Genomic DNA, 16,929 nt, shown 5'->3' on the forward strand with positions numbered 1-16,929 from the left:
CCCAATGCATGAATGATACATTATAAAATAGTATAAATAATAGATAATTAAAAGTCGAGTAAATAGAAAATACACTAATGAGTATTAGCAAAAGCAAACAAGCTACCTTTAAACGAGCCCTCCATGACGTCATGCATATTAACCAATAGGAGGCGCTTGTCTGGCGGCAGCTTGTACCTTTGGGCACTGTCAACAAACCCGACGGTCTGCAACCAAAACTGAGGATTTCATCACTTTTACTTTGATACACAGGGAAGAAATTCATTGAGATAATGAGGTTTTTTAATTGAAAATATTTCTGTAGGCTATTAATGATGAAGTGGTGGACTATCACTAAGCTTCCATTTCCCTGCTCTTCTTATCTCGTCTCTATTATCTTCCAGCTTCACATTACAGCAGCATGATGGAGACGGACGGCGTGACTGAACTGCTGAGGGCTTTGGCTGCACATCCAGAGACACACAGCGACGTTAAAGGACTGTCAGACCGCATCCTGCGTGTAGTGGAGCAGCACAGTTGAGTCACACTGGGTCCGTCAACAAACAGATGGCGTTTTGAAACTCTTGACAAACAGGCAAAGAAGTTGGTCTTTTTCACTGTGAGTAGGATCTGCTAAACGTGAGGTTCAGATTCAGTATCCAAGTACACGCAGTTCACATCAATCAGATTGAATTGAAAGTATAATGGAATAAATTAAGTGCTATATATTTGATATAGAGTATAATCTTTGGTTATATACAGTTCTTTCAGGAACTACCTTCAACAGATGATAAATCCTTTAAAAAAAAGTTTACAGACGGGATATAAAGTCCTAATATTTACTAATTCTGAGGTCAAATTGCTGTTCCATATGAAAAAGTATGACCGTAATAAAGTCTTCTCAATAAACTGAAGTTATAAACTAAAGCTTGTGTTGAAAGTCCTGCATGTAACACACACCGGTCACTAGAGGGTGCTTTGGTACTGTAGCTTCACGGCTGTTTTGATCTGTTCATGAAAAATATTGAGTCATCAGATATTTAGATTCAAGAAAATACATAAGTAGCAAGATACCAAAACAACCCAAATCTGCTGTGTTTACCTTTTCAGGGCTGAGGGATGTTCTCTCGCTCTTTCCTTCCTGGTCTCCTAGATGCTATTGTCATGATATTGTATGTTATACAGCTCGAAGAAAAACAACTGCTTGTAGGCATCGAGTCTATTCTAAGTTGGCCTATTAATACATCTTTTTGAAAAAGTCAATTAACCAACCTCTCAATAATATTTGAGTTGTACCACCCTGTTCAACTTTTAGTGTCAAAGCCACTTAATTCCCATTTTTAAATCCCCCGGAGGTATTTAAAGGATTTAAGAAATAGATTAAGACTGTGAGGGGTTGTGGTTCTGCCATGTTAGTAATCTCCTTGTAGAAGGATGTATGTTAAAAAGAAGCTGCATAAACTGATTCAGGGTCAGCACTTAATTACCGATGCTGTGGAATCAAAGGTCAAGCACCCTGTAATGAACATGGTGTGATGTTACCGTGAAAGGTTAAAGGCCAGAGAAGTGTGGGAAAATGCCACTCAAGTACAGTGTGCATGGTGACTTTGCACTGGTGTCGGGTGGACACGTGGGAAACATGGCACGTGAGACGGCAAGGCGAACAGATGAACCAAAGGGTAATAGTGGTGTGCATTTCCTCATTAAGTCTCAAGTTCGTGGCTGAAAAAGCTCATCAATATTCAAGTGACAGACAGGCAGGTAGAGAGTCTATCAAATAGACAGGAGGAAAAACAGGAAAGAACTTTGAGAATGAGTGTCTGGACCTTGAGCAGCGACTTGGTGGAGCCTCTGGTCACTCGTAACTGCTCCAACGCACAAATAGCTCAGCAACTAAACCCATCTGTAAAACCACAGGTTGATGTTTTGCCACCATTTGGATGAAATAAAACAAGAGACCAAGCTTGTACATATGGAGCTGAATCGAACAGCGGGTTAACTTTGTTTAACAAAGATTAAACAAATGGCCTATGTTCCGAGAGGAATACAAAGGCTTAACATAACATAACAAACAAATGGCTCGCCTGCCTCTACCCAAAAGAAGCAAACACCTTTAGACTCTCGCAACCCCTTTACAAGAGTGGAGGGTTCTTAACTGTCTTTGTACATGCAGCGATGGCAATATGGGGAAACTATTTTAGATCCTAACTATTATTTTGATCATGGCACACAAGGCACAGACTAATTACTGACATAGGACAGATGTGAATTTTAGACCGGACCAAATGTTTTATTATAATCAAAGTCATCAAATGGGAAAATACTGGAACTGCTGGGGATAAAAAGGATATTAATGGCCAAATGAAATGACTGCAACAGTAAAGGGAATAAAAACAGCTTGTCCAGTTTTTGTTATAACAGCATCAATACATAATCTGATATTGTAAGAACTTGTTAGAGCATCCAAAACTGCTCGTCAAACATAAACTAAGCAAAACATGAGACTGAGCTGAGGCCACTGGTGGAAAGGAAACTATGCTGAGGAGTGACACTGTTTACTCACCTCAGGTGTAACACAGCAACCCCCAAAGCGAAACCAGTGCGATCTACATTTGTGTCCCATGCATAGTGTGTGGACCCTCACCACAGGGGCCGACGCTGCTTGAGTGAAAGAAAGGCAACGAATACAAAAATGCACAACCCAGTTGGGTTAACATTCAGAGACGATAACTTGAGGAGTAAAACAGCAGCTGGTGAACCTACAAGGGAAAACTGGGATTAACAAGGCTCACCATGCTGCATACTAAAATAATACATTTGTATAGTGCGACTTCTGTATGGGCACATTAACACTTGGAGTAATCCATAAAGGTAGGGAGGATAAGAATGGGATTTGAAACACGATCAAAAGCCTGCCAGGTGTGCATGTGGCGGGATCACTTTAATATCATAGCTGTAACACCAAACACTAGCAGCCAGGAAGGGGGCCAAAATAGAGAGCTTTCTATAATCTGATCCTTGGTAATAGATAATTGGTTTGTGGGAGGAGCCAGGCCTGGAGCTGCGTTCACCATCACTACACATAATGACACTGTATTAACTACATTAACTTCACAACGTACCAATTAAACATAGGAGAAATAAATAATTAAGTAGGTTTAGAGGTGCTGATAGCCAGATGATTGTACCCTGTAGCTTCATATTTCCCGTACAGTCTTCATCTAACTCGAGGCAAATAAACACATTTCCTATAATGTAAAACTATTCCATTAACAGAACAAGCCATGGGAAAAGAGAAAATATAGAGTGCATATGTCTGTAGGGAAATTGACAGTTGCAAAAATAGAATTTATGGCCAAAAATATCTCTAGACGAGATAAATAAAGCATTGGAGGGATAAAAACGGATGCTGGTGATAAGAGAAACACAGTGAGGAATTTATAGACCCTTTCATGCTCCAGGGTAATTTGTGCAAAAATACCTCAGACCAATTCGCAGATTCCCTGTCTCAGTTGGAAATATCATTGTGCTGCTTTTGAGTTGGAGCTTAGTGTGAATAAGCATCTCGTTATCTCACTTTTGCAGCCAGCTGTATTGGATTAACATAATTGTGAACTAGTCTGGGCATCCAGAATCGGTGATGTACAATGCAACAAGGCCCCAGTGTAGACCGTGAGGCCGCCATACTGATCTTGCGTTCACCAACACGACACATAATGTTACTGTATTCACTTGCATTAGTGCGGCGCTCTTCACCACATATGCATTCAATAAATGAAAATTAGTGTTCCGAGGTGCTGATAGACATATTTAAGTGTGTAGTGCATTTGTGTATTTGTGCATTATGTCTGAGAGTCAACAATGCCTCAGTGAAGATGATAAGGCCGCCATACAGAACACTGTGGTTTATTTCATGTCCCTTGAGATGATGGAGAAGAAGTTTTTTTGACGACACGGTGTAGATAAGAACACAAATTCTATAACACAAGGGGTACAGACAGACACACACAATGACTGAAAACTTTCAGGGTCGGAGTCCGGATGGTTCAATTTTTTGTTTATTGTGTTGTTATATTATATAAGAGAAGAGGAGGAAAGAGGTGTTGAATCTATGGGGGGCAATGGTTTCATGGAGCTTCCCCCCCCCCTCATCCATCTCATGCTACTAAATGTAAACCATCTGGTCAGCCTAAAGCATGGTATATTATGGACACCTTTGTGGGCCTCTGCCCCAGATCTATCTATTATTATTATATATTTATATCTTTATATGTGTAAAATACACTACAACACCCAAAGAGCAATAGGGGGTTCAAGAATGTTCAAAGAGCAGAAGGAGAGGTCGTACAACAAGACTAAGCAAAAATACATTAAAAAAATTAAAAAACTTCTCGAGGCAGAACTGTGACGCACAATGACCTTTTATTGCTGTGGAAGGATACAGAGTTGGCAGGGGCCCTGAGCCTGTGTGCAGATATGTAACAGCAGTATAGGACCATCCCTCTCTCTCTGCCAAGTGGGGTCAGGGGCTTCCTCTTCACCATCAATCAATAGCCACTTTCACAGAGCAGGGTTAAGCAGAGCTTGCTAATATCAAGTCCAATAGAAAACATAACATAGAATCAAACACAATCACTCCATTAAGTTTAAATAAATCAAGCTGAGAAATTATTTCTGTCAATTATGTGATGTAAGAATACCGGAGAAAGTAAGAGAAAAGAAACTGAAGAAAACTCTGGCAAAGTCACTTTGGGCCTCTAGTGAAGAACAGGCATCTCTTTAATTCTGTCTGCCTTTGTGTGCTTCAGTGTGAGATCACAGATAATTAAAACACACAAATACAAAGCAGGAGGACTTGTATGTTTACAATTGTAAGCATAATACATGAATTTAACTTCATATAAGTTGCAGCAGTTCCTGTATTAATCACCGTAGCACAGCATTCTGGGAGGTTTGATTGTCTGACTGCAATTTGATGCTGTCATCCATATGTGGCAGTGATTAATGATGACATTTTATTGAAATAACTGAAACACAGGCACCCAATTTCAAGTCTCTTGAAATGTATCCTGCATTTCTAACTTTGGTGTTATTAATACCGCTGCTCCGAGACTAAAGGATTTTCTTCCTATGCTGGGTGTTTGGGTGTGAGTGATGAGTTTGTAAGCAGATGTGTCAGAGATCTATTACAGTCAGTTAGAGCTGCTCTTACTTTATGTCACATGTCCCATCTGTGGACATTTTACAGTGGCCTGTTTGCCTTCGGGTCAGTAGATGCACACATTGGTACAAACAACCACAGGCAGGAAACACGCCTGCATCCAATAGCTGTTTGCATTTCTGTCTTTTTACTGAACAGACTCGCAGTCACAGCTGTGCTTTGGATGTGACCGTAAACCAGCTGAGTGCATTTCTGTCTTGAAGCACATCCTGATCATTACCTCAGCTTTGCTTGTGAATAACGAGAAAACAAAACATAACATAACAATATCCCTATTAGTCGGCCTACTGCTGTATTTCAGTTGAAAGCAATAGATTCACATGTTGGGAAAAGAGCGTATTCCCTTTCTTGCCAAGAGTCAGATGAGTTTGTATGCTGAAGCTAGAGACATAGCCTGGTAGCTTAGCTTAGCATGAAGACAGATTGCATGAGGAAACGGCTAAAAGTCGCTCAACTGTAGCCTTAGCTTTGTTTGTTAATCCTTGTGTTGCCTTAGGGTCATTTTGACCCGAATCAATATTACACCCTCCCCCCGCTTTAGGATTAATTTGACCCCATTCAATGTTTATTGTCGGTGTTCTGTCGGTAGTCAACAAACAAACATAAAGTGCCTCACACTTAAACTTGGAAAACAATATTAATTCTAATAATTTTCTGGAGGTTTTAATTGCTGGCGTCAAATTGAACCCAAAGGGTAAAATATGTTAGTAAATATAAAGGTAACAGGAGGGTGAAACATTGAATCGGGTCAAAATGACCCACAGGCGGGGGGAGGGTGTAATATTGATTCGGGTCAAAATGACCCTAAGGCATAACAATGCAACAATGAAACAAGAAAGTGTGGCACTAGTTGGTGAAAACAATCCCATAATGCATTGTTCTGCATTTTATTGATGCAAACGTTTGCAAACAGTTAGCCATTTCCTCCTGCTTCAAGTTTTTATGCTAAACTAAGCTCACAGGGTATTGCCTGTAACATAAAAGTTGTCTCAAGCTTCTTCTAATCAAGAAAATCTACTCAAGAAAGCTGATACGTGTTTTTCAGTGACAGTAATGTAGCGCGAGAGAGAACAGAGCACTTTGGAGTGTTGGAGTTGATAATGGAGGCAGAACTGATGCTTTTGCTTTGTGTGTCTGAGCACATGCATACATGTGCCTAAATAAGGCTGGGTTTGCAGTGTGGGGTGTAAAAAGTTCAGAATATTGACGTCATCCGCTCAGCATCTTCTGCTGCTGTACAGTACCCCCAGGGGCCCATATAGAGCAACAACTGTCAATATTGAGAGTTTTCCGAGCCAGGTGTTGCCCTGTGTGCCGAACATATGAATAGCAACGATGTACATGTTTAGTTCTTGTCATTCCATCTGTCCCACTGTGCTGACATGTATTCAGGCAACCAGCTATCCTATTTCCAGGGCGCACCCTTGCCTGTGGCATCACATGGCCTAATCAGCATGCTTAGCAGAATGTAATACACCATCCACGACTAACCCATATATGCCTGTATCCTATGCAGATATAGGTAAGTATTTACGACTACGACCTCAATAGACGTAGACATTATGCAATGCCTTCTGTACACACTGAAGGTACCCATGCAAATATTACACCCAAAGCCATGGGAGCATCTCAGCACACTACTTTAGTAGCAACTTACAGGTACAGTAGGCGAGATGGGTCACTATCTTGCGTTAACGCTTTTGGTATCCAGTTACATATGTCATGCCAGTAAGTATGTTTAGGTCGGTGCATGCAGCTTATGCATGCTGCCATGAGTCAAGATCACTGCCTTATATGACAAGGGAGTGCGAGACCAACGTCAGACAAGATTAACTCCTCACCGTTTTATATTAATGGGAAGATTACACCGATATCAAGACTGTCTTTTTCTGATATGAGTTTTACAAAATGGGGAAAAATCTACTTTGCATTCACCACTGACACTCAATAACCAGTATAGGTATACTGTGTGGTGTGCAGATGATGTTAGTTAGTTAGTGAAACCAATAACTTTATATTTGTAATTCTTTTTGGACAAATCCCAAAAATATGTTCACACAGGCAGCAGTAAATGTGTGAAGAAATGTTTCTCATTGCAAATCATATGACAGTAAGACAACAGATTGTGTACAACCACTCTATCTTCACCACATTTCATAATAAGTAAAAGTCGCATAATGCCACAATAATAGGTGTTTTGTCATTGTAGGAAAAGTGCAGGTGTTACTCAAACCATTACTGATGATCGCTCCGTTTTATTCAAGCGCCACAGGAAGCCTTGGTCGTGTGACTGAGCCAGCATGTAAAATAACCTGAAATTTAAGCAACTCGATTTAATTTAGCCATCATTCATTTTATTAGCTACACATGTGCTTTTCTCTTTCCCTTGCTGGCGCAGCTGCAAGATAATACTATCATTACAGTCAATAGGATTTGCATACATCCGTGGTACATCACACTTTCATAATAATATTGCCTTTCATCCATCACCTGTAACCACTTATGCTTACAGGGTCGCGAGGGGCTGAAGGCAATCACAGCGGATATTGGCCAAGAAGCATGGTACACCCTGGACAGGTCGCCAGTCAATCACGGGGCAGACAACATTTTCACTCACATTCACCCCTTTGGGCAACCAACAAGTAACCTGCATGTCTTCTGACTAGAGGAAGCCGGAGGACCAGGTGAAAACAGGGCGAACATGCATACTCCACTCAGAATGGCCCAAACCAGCCGGCCTGTTTGAGAACCCTTTTGTCGTGAGGCGTCAGTGTTAACCGCGGCACCATCGTGCTGTTATAATAAAACGTGTACAAAGCAGGTGTCGATATTTACAATTGTGGGCAGAAATGATTCGGGTCCCTGTTTTTCCTGACAGCATTAGCGACCTTATTGCTCTGAAACGGTAAAGGTTTGGAAAAAAAGTAAAATCTATGTATGGATGTTTTTAAAGAATGACTCTCAGATGATAAAATGTAGAATCTTTTGTATGAAAATCCTGTTTCCTTTCATGAATTGAATTAGCTTGTACACACCGCATAAGGCTTTTTGGCGCATCAACCGTGCATGCAGAAACAAATATGACACTGCAGTCAAACCCTACAAAGAGAGGCTGAAGTAGAAACCAATTATTACATTCTCCTGTTTATTGCCATCCAGTAGAGTCCACTGCCAAACCAGAGCAGTTGGCACATGCCGGCTCTTAACTTCACAAACAGATCGTCAACACAAATGCCTCGACTGCGTTTGTTTCTGGGCGAATGGATGAGGGAGGTGGTGGACCATCTGCACAAAACCACACATCACCGGACCAAAGATGGACACGCTCACATCTGCAGAAGCTCAGTCAAACGTGCAGCTACATGTTACACATTTATTAATCTACTCGGACATAAATGCCTTGTATAAATGCATTTAACCCTCTCCTTTCAGTAGAAATGAGTGGAATGAACCACATCACTTTACAATTTACATGGTATCTGTAAAGTCTCCTACTGTGCTTGTTGCCATTGTGGAGTTCAACTAGCGATTTCTTTTAAATGAGAAAACAAAGCTATTTAAGTAGGTTCTAGAAATAGATTGTTATATTGAGTAGTGACAGGTGCTACTACCCCAGGTGTAACAATATAGGTACAAACAAATCATATGACAAGCTGGTTTCTCCTCTGTTGGTCACAGGTGAACCCAGATGGTGGTGAGAAGAATAGCTGGACATGTTGGGAAACACTTCTATTCTCTGTCTTGCCTAGTGAGATGAGAAGATGAATAAAGTGGTATCAATCGTCTCATCTAACTCTTGGCAACAAAGTGAATAATAACATTTTCTAAAATGTGAAACTATATTTTTTAAATGGATGTGACCACATCCCAGTCAAATATTACAAAGTAATAAACCATATAGCACAGTCAGACATTTCCATACACTGTCAGTAATGCCCAAATGCAGGGGGACCTCCCCAATGGCCGCCAGAAGTTGTGTTACCTAACCTGAAAGCCCACAACACACGAGGTATGACATTCCTCTGTCCTCTCAGAGCTGAGCTCGTTAAACAGACTCTGTTGGACTGCAGTGTCGTTGGACTTCATGACAGTCCTGGAATTTGACAGGAGGCACTGTGGGAATCCGTGATGGGTAGAGGGGGATTGGATATTCTAGACAGTTTGTGACATTTTAAAATTCCCGTTGCCATGGTCACTCCTGGCTCGCGAGGAATGACCCGTCTCACTAGATTCTCCCTCGTCGTCCACATCAAGCTGTTCGTCTTTCTTCTTGACGTAGCGCTCGTAGAGCACCATAATGACGCCCATCACCCAGGCCGACACGGTGCCGGCTGCAAAGATGACGAAGCCGATGATGACAAAGAACAGGTAGTCCCAGGAGCCCAGAGTCTGGTGACATAACATCCGCAGCTGGAGGCCCACCTCACCCAGACGACGGCCCTGCATGTCAGCGGGGGATCCGCACACCGTCTGGCCCTCATCTGTCACACAGGCACACATGAAGAAGGAATGATTAATGATGACTCATGGCTCAAAAGAAAACATTTACATATTTGGGAAGGAAATTCTAAGTAATAATTGTAACACTAAAGTGCATTGGAGATACATTTGTATTTTCTCCCATACATAACAATTCCAGCCATAAATAGGTCAACTGTCCTGGAGGGGCATCATCCGACTGTTGAGTCATCTTGATCTGGACTGCATGTGCAGGGTTTGCATTACATCATGACATTAATCCGGAAGAGTGACATTCTTGATACACATGATTGCCCTTTGACAGTATGAACCAATCTGCATCTGGTCTTTGTCTTTAAAATATTGCTTTTGTTTCATAAAGGAAGAAAACCACAAGCAGACATAAAATGTCAGAGTAAATGTCCGTGAAAAGTTGGCTTAACCCCCTAAAATGATTATACAGCATTAAACACTTACGACTAAATAAGCAACAATTAATGTTGAGGATAGTAATTTGATTTACATTTAGCAAACACATATTTGATATAATTATCATAAATCTTTATTATCATTGAAAGGATTCTTAGATATTTTGAGAGCCATATTACCGGTAATGCACAAATAACTTTTCAAGGAAAATAAACATAAGGCATCAAACATAAAAGAATTCACATATTACTTTATATCATTTTGCATAACATTTGTAAATGTCAGCAAACTGAGCTGTGTGTATGACATATTCAGGTTCATACAACTGCAGAACACTGCACTAGCATAACAACTTTATCAGAAAACCAAGCTTCATGTGTACTTCAGTCCTGAGTTGGTGCAGAATTGAATTATGAATTATTCAAACTCCTTTCTTCCCTCCAGGATTAGAGAGTGACTTGGGCCTTTTGTGTCTGCCTGAAACGACAGACAACAACGTTTCTCATCATGACGATGAGGAATCCTTCCTGATATCCACAAATCCTAATAAAATGTTGAGTTTTTTCTCTTTTAATCCTAAAAAGGCCTATCAGTCCATGATGGATGTTGAGCTCTGCAGCAGCTGACGAGAGGCATTTTACTGAAAACAATCCTGAAGACCTGGCTCAGTGTTTCGTTACAGTCAGCAGAAACACAGCAGTGTTGACATCTCTATTCGAGCACTGTGTTTAATTGGCTTCTGGTTTTTCAAAGCTTTTTGAAGTCCCACTGGGGGAGATCAAGAGAATTGAACAGGGAAAAGTTTTCCTAAACCATATTTCTACACTAAAAGCTTATAAATGCATTACATTTGACTAATGTATTGCTTTGTGCAACGACATGATCTCCAAAACACACACAATCAATGCACAGAATTTATCCCAAACTCTTGTCCATCTATTTTAACAATCATATTAGCTAACTTTGCATCCATTATTTTCAGGTCTTAATTTCATCTGGTTATCTCTTATGTTTTGCTAAATTAACCATTGTAATCATTCATGTATTACTTTTAGCCAACTTCTGCTAAAGGTATTAGTTACTCTTCCTTAACAATTTCACCTGTTTGTACTTCACTACATAATTTACACCCGCTTAACTATGACTAATAATCCATTCTTAAGTAATCCCTTTAATGGTTTACACTTTCAACCAAACCATTTATCAAATACTTCATTTTATTAAGATCATTTTTTGAGCAGTTTTGCCCTCATTTAAAAGTGGAGCGACAGAGACAGCAAATGAGGAAAAAGAGAACGAAGAGATGCAACTAAAGTCCCAAAGCTGGAATCAAACCCCAATCATCGTCGTAATATGTGCCCTCCAACAGATACTTAGAACAAACTCTTTCACTTGTTTATCCATTTATTTTATTCATCCTCTTTATTATCCATTAGTGTCCATGCCCTCCGAGAAGCAACACGTGTGTTAAGGTGTTATAACTGACTCAGGCTAGTGGGAGGTGAGATTTGACAGGGTGAGAGCGATCATGCTGTAGCTTTCAATCAACACACTTGATAAGTTAATATTATGGGACACTAAAATGTCCTTTTTCCTAATATTGTATTCATTCAGTGCATGCATAGGCTCTTATCCTCAGACAAGCGCTTCTGTGGCTCACAGATCTGAAAACCAGTGTGCAGCTGAAGAACACGAGGACAGTCAGCCTCTCTAAGCTCCTTCTACACGGAGAATTCAAAGTGTCCTCTGATCCTCTCAAAGGCTGCTTCTGTGCACACAATATGCTGTAACAAAGACACACATGCATGCGCACATGCATACTCCCTCCTAACATGTGCACAAACCCCCCTCCACTTGACTTAACGTTCACATCTTTTATGTCTGCCCTTCCAGAGTCTGCTATGTGTGTGTGTGTGTGTGTGTGTGTGTGTGTGTGTCCTTGCGTGTGCCTGACAGCGAGGGAGGAAACCCTTCTGGCTTCACCCCCCTCTCCCTCACCCCAAAGAGACTGGCATCAAAGAAGAGGGCTTCCCCTCCCTCCGTCCCCCATCCTCACTCTGCTCTATTTCCAGACACCCTCCTTATATAACAACTGAAAGAGTGTTAATCTAGCCAGAAAGGCGAGACAGGGGAGAATCTGTTGGTTCCTTCCTGAAGCTTTATTGCAATCATGCTTGCCATGCGTTTCCCTAACCAGAAGAGACAAGTGAGTCGTGTTGCATGAACCAGGTGAGACCCGGACAAGAGCTAACGAGGCATGGGAGACAACGCTCGCAGCTGAAACGCAGTCGTCTCCAAAATGTTGTCTTTCTGTTTTCCCCCTCAAGCACTAAAAACGTGTATTATTTGGGGTTGTGTGTCTAAATGCACGAGTCGGTGAATGTGTATTTGTGAATTTCTGTGTGTGTGTGTGTGACTTTTCACACTTATTTTCAGAGACTCGATTTAAGAGAGAATAAGCTGCCTGTAAAGAGATTGACAGACTGTGTATATGCAACTGAGGTAGAGAATGTGAGCAGCTATCCTCTCCCTTGCTGGCAGCTGTCACTGGAAGAGGCTCCTCTCCAAATTAAACGAGACAAAAGACACAGAGCAGCAGGAAAATAGGAAAGCACTGCCAGGTCTCGTTTTGGACTCGGCCTAAGATGCACAGAGGGACCGTGGTGAAGCACGAGTGTGTTTGGAAGAGAAAAGCAGGGGATGCCTTTTTAATAAGCGTGGCGATGTAATATAGCCTTGGTGTTAGAATTATGACAGGCGTCATGCTCAGTAAGACCCACTATAAATAGCAACTGCGTTTTTGCATAGTGACACATCCACCAAAACTTGATCATAATAACTCAAAGATTGTTAAATATCAGTCACATATATCAGCGTAAAGGTGCTAAAACAAATCGATATTGGTGGTGCAACTACGATCCATTAACCACATCTGCAGAATAGTCGGATAAAATAGAGACTTGATTAGTCATTTCAAGATTAAAGACTCTTGTTTTTCCTCGTAACTGCAGGATGCAGAGCTGAATTAATGAAGACAGTTGCCAGAAGAGAAATGTAATGGCTCCCTGCCTCCGACCTGTGCATATCTCATCCCACTGAAAGCTGCAAGGGATGAACTTGGCAGACTTCTCCAAACGGCATGGTTACATATACTTACATGTAAATTCTTCTTCTCCACATCCACATATTTTGCTCGACACACTATTTAACGCAGCTTATATCATAGAAATGTGGGTGATGATGGCATGACGTTATCTGTTGCGTGTGCCCAAAAGGTGCAGATGTGCCTTTGTTAGTATTATGATATGAGGGGAATCCAGCAGTGAGGGCTCTGTGATGATTGAAAAGATATCGGGGTCTAAGGGGGACATTCACTGCTACGTTATTTTTTACATTTTTTACAACTTATCCCTTTTCTTCTTCTATGTTTATTTGGCACCACCATTTAATAAAGCACCCTTTATTAAGGTGTGTATCGGCTTCATGAATGATTTGTAAATGCTTTATAAATCCATTTTAAACCATTGGAAAGAACCATATTAAGGTTGGGACAAATCTCTCTGGCTGATGTTCTTCGAGGAGGATAAACTGCAAGCTATGTTGCAAACTGTCACCAAAGGGACTTTGTTTCGTGATCTAGAGGCCCCGTCTCGAAAAGGGCACCTGGGTCAAATCTGGTTTTAAGATCGTAATAAATTCAGTTTTGCGCTATAGTTTGCTTCATATTGTGAAAGTAAACGATTTAATCAAATTACCACACAACCATTCAAATTCCATATGATATGATATGGCCTTGGGTCATAGAGACGTACATTTTTGCCCCGAGCATAGCATGCACATTTTCTCAGAATGTTCCAAACCAAAAGTTTGGCTTTTTAATAGCTCATAACTTATATGCATTAGTAAATTATTGATTAACCATTTATAATCACAACTTATGAAACCTTTATAAAGGATGCATTGTCAAAGGGTGCTTTACAATTCATCTGCTAAGTTGTCTGCTTTCTCTGTCATAATCATGTTACCTACTTGGAACTAAGTCCTATAGCTGCAGTATGGGAGGTGATACGAGTTTTATAACGATTATTGAAAGCAGCCACCTGCAAAAGTTCAATAACCCGGCATTGTAATAATTAATAAGCAGCAGTTATTATTTGTGATTGGCTCTTTATAGTGCCTATCCACCGGAAAAGAGCAACATTAAACCAGGGTCGTGCTGTGTACGGTATATGACATTAGAATGGATAACTGATAAAACCTTGGAACTTGAAGCCCTCCAGGTGGACCCACAGACACAGGTCCTCGTTGTCGCACTCGCAGCTCCACGGGTTCCCGCTGAGCCCCATCGAGCGCAGCGCGGGCAGCGCGATCAGGGAGGTGATGTTGACGACCGTCAGGTTGTTCCTACTCACGTCCAGCACCTGGAGGGCCGCGGCTTCTACAAACGCGTCCTGGTGGATCTCCGAGAGCCCCGGGTTGTCGGTCATCCTCAGCATCACCAGGCTCACCAAGGGCCCGAATGTCCTGTCCTCGATCCGGATCAAGGTGTTGAAGGAGAGGTCCAGGTAGACCAGCTTCCTTAGATTCCCAAACGTGGACTCGGATATCTCCGTCAGGGAATTGTTGCTGCAGTCCAGGTACACTAGATCGGAAAGGTAGTTGAGCGCAAGTGGCGGCAGCTCCACGATGCGGTTGTTGGAGATGATGAGCTGCCGCGTGGACAGCGGCAAGTTGACCGGGAAGGTGATCAGGTGCTGCCCAGCGCATTGAACCACCAGCTGGTCGTCACACACACACCTGTCCAGGCAGCTCGAGGAGAGCACCGGGGATGTGTTCACCCTCGCGGTGAAGAGGAGCAGAACTATGAGCCGCAAGGGTTGCGCGCTTGACTGCGGGGCAAGACGCATGACACCGCCGACGGCTTCATCCACCCCGTTTGGTGAGAGTCAGACGCGGTCACATTCTTCATTGATACATCCTCACCAAGCTGTCTGTCTCAGAAATAATTTCCACAGAGGTCAAACCCTACGCTCGCCCGTAGCACAACTTGTGCGCGCAATGTCTAAATTCATCCTGTCGTTGGTTCTGGATCCGGCGCGCATCCACTGGCTGGGACTTGACAACCAGCTGCCTTCATGCTGTTTCAAAGTTCATCTATTTGTCGTCTTTTTTTCCGTCCAAACGACGCTATTCAGACACTGTAAACGCTCACACCGTCCTCTCATGCTAACAGTCACGCGGTCAGTTGTTCCACTATATGTTTGCCTTCCTCTCGCTCTTCGAAACTGAATCCCATGCAATTGGGAGGGTGGCACTACACTGCGCGCGGGTGGGTGTGCGTTGTGGAGTGGTCTCACGTGCTTTGGAGTGAGCTGGAGCGAGAAGGGAAGCTCACTCACAGCAGAGTTAATTGAAGTAAACTCAAATCATATGACATGCATATATATTGCATGCCATGTAGGAGGAGTAAAAAGGTGACTTAATGCTCCAGTTGCAGAATCAAACAATGATCCATCTACATATGACTGATCTGTTTTTGAGATAACATGTTGTTCCTTAGCATAGACCTGTCCAATGAGGCCTATATACCCCCCCCCCCCCCCCCAACTCAAACTATACCCACTACACCGCTATCCAATGATGGGACGAGATGTGACAGGGTGGTCTCAGGCAGCAGTTGTTTTCCTCCTCACTCCGGTCTCAGTATGAGTCCTGAGTCTATTCTCGGTTCTCTGTGTAGGTGTTGAAGTGCTGAATCAGACTCAGCATGATGGAGGAGGAGGACAGATGTGCCACTGACAGTCCGTGAACACAAACTATACCCTGCAGACAGTCAACAACCCGCTGCTGCACACTGACCACGTTCACTCTTTTTCTCTCTCTCACACAATGAAGTGGAATATTTTCCCTCTATGTATTCCCTGGTGTCACAAATAGAGCAGGAGGCCTATATAGGCATGCACAACCTAATGCTTTTTCACACTTGCCATCCTGTGGACTGAACTAATCCACACAGCTGTTTTGTGTCAAAGACATTCAGTGACTTCATGAGGACATCTAGTGACACACACTGGTAATGTTTTACACAGTGAGGAGCTGCGTGCAACAATCAGCTCATATATTTTCTTTTCTGATGGTTTGCATCGTGTCTGGTAATTACCCCAGACCCATTGGACTATCCAATCTACTTTATTATTTTTGAGGACACCAATTTATACTTTAACCTCTGCAGAAGCTGTGGCCCACTGTTATCTCATTCAGTCCAACATTGCTCAAACCCAAAGAACTTTCATATTTAACACTAGAGGAGATTACAAAGTTAGCAAATATGTCGGGCTAAATACAGGGAAAACTTGGATAAAAGTGTTGCACAAGACATCTCAATTATTTCCACTCAATGGAATGGTGACATATATAAAACATGGAGTATAGGTTTAAATATACAGCTTCATTGAGTTGGAAAAATATGATACTGTCAGAGTGCAGAAGAAGCTAACAAAAATCCTCTTATTGGGAAACAAAAGGGGGAAATTGTATACTATTGGGTCAAAGAATAGACCTATTTAAATATATTTATTTAACCAACCAGGATGGCCCTGACGGCAACAATGACTTTGCGGGCAGTAAAACCAGTTCTGCCTGTTTGACCCTGTTGTCATCACACAATGTCTTCAATATACAGGCTACATGTGTGTTTTGAGTTAAACATGAACTCTTGTTTTTTTAATCTGCTTTCATAACAATCTCTGTTGGCCAAAGAATGGCCTTAATTGTTTGATTATTGTCCTTCTACATTAGACAGATGGCAAAATTTAGAGGCTTAGCATATAATCCCTTGTTTT

General features: G+C 41.9%; 1 protein-coding gene across 1 annotated transcript; it reads right to left on the minus strand.

Moving 5' to 3' along the window:
* Nucleotides 1-7,538: 7,538 nt before the first annotated feature.
* Nucleotides 7,539-15,459, minus strand: LOC130198256 (leucine-rich repeat-containing protein 52-like). The gene is made up of 2 exons (XM_056421393.1): nucleotides 14,346-15,459; nucleotides 7,539-9,681 (listed from the first exon to the last, which is right to left on the minus strand). Exons 1-2 carry the CDS (start codon nucleotides 14,992-14,994, stop codon nucleotides 9,353-9,355), a joined length of 978 nt encoding a protein of 325 aa, XP_056277368.1. The 5' UTR covers nucleotides 14,995-15,459; the 3' UTR covers nucleotides 7,539-9,352.
* Between the last annotated feature and the right edge of the window lie 1,470 nt (nucleotides 15,460-16,929).

The sequence above is a fragment of the Pseudoliparis swirei genome, chromosome 8 (genome assembly GCF_029220125.1).
Source record: "Pseudoliparis swirei isolate HS2019 ecotype Mariana Trench chromosome 8, NWPU_hadal_v1, whole genome shotgun sequence".
Classification (NCBI taxonomy): Eukaryota; Metazoa; Chordata; class Actinopteri; order Perciformes; family Liparidae; genus Pseudoliparis; species Pseudoliparis swirei.

Excerpts from the sequence above, each read along its gene's own strand:
- LOC130198256 (XM_056421393.1), bottom strand. The coding sequence starts at position 14,994 with ATGCGTCTTGCCCCGCAGTCAAGCGCGCAACCCTTGCGGCTCATAGTT. Across the intron at positions 9,682-14,345 it reads GGAGGGCTTCAAGTTCCAAG|ATGAGGGCCAGACGGTGTGC; the intron begins GTTTTATCAGTT and ends CCTGTGTGACAG.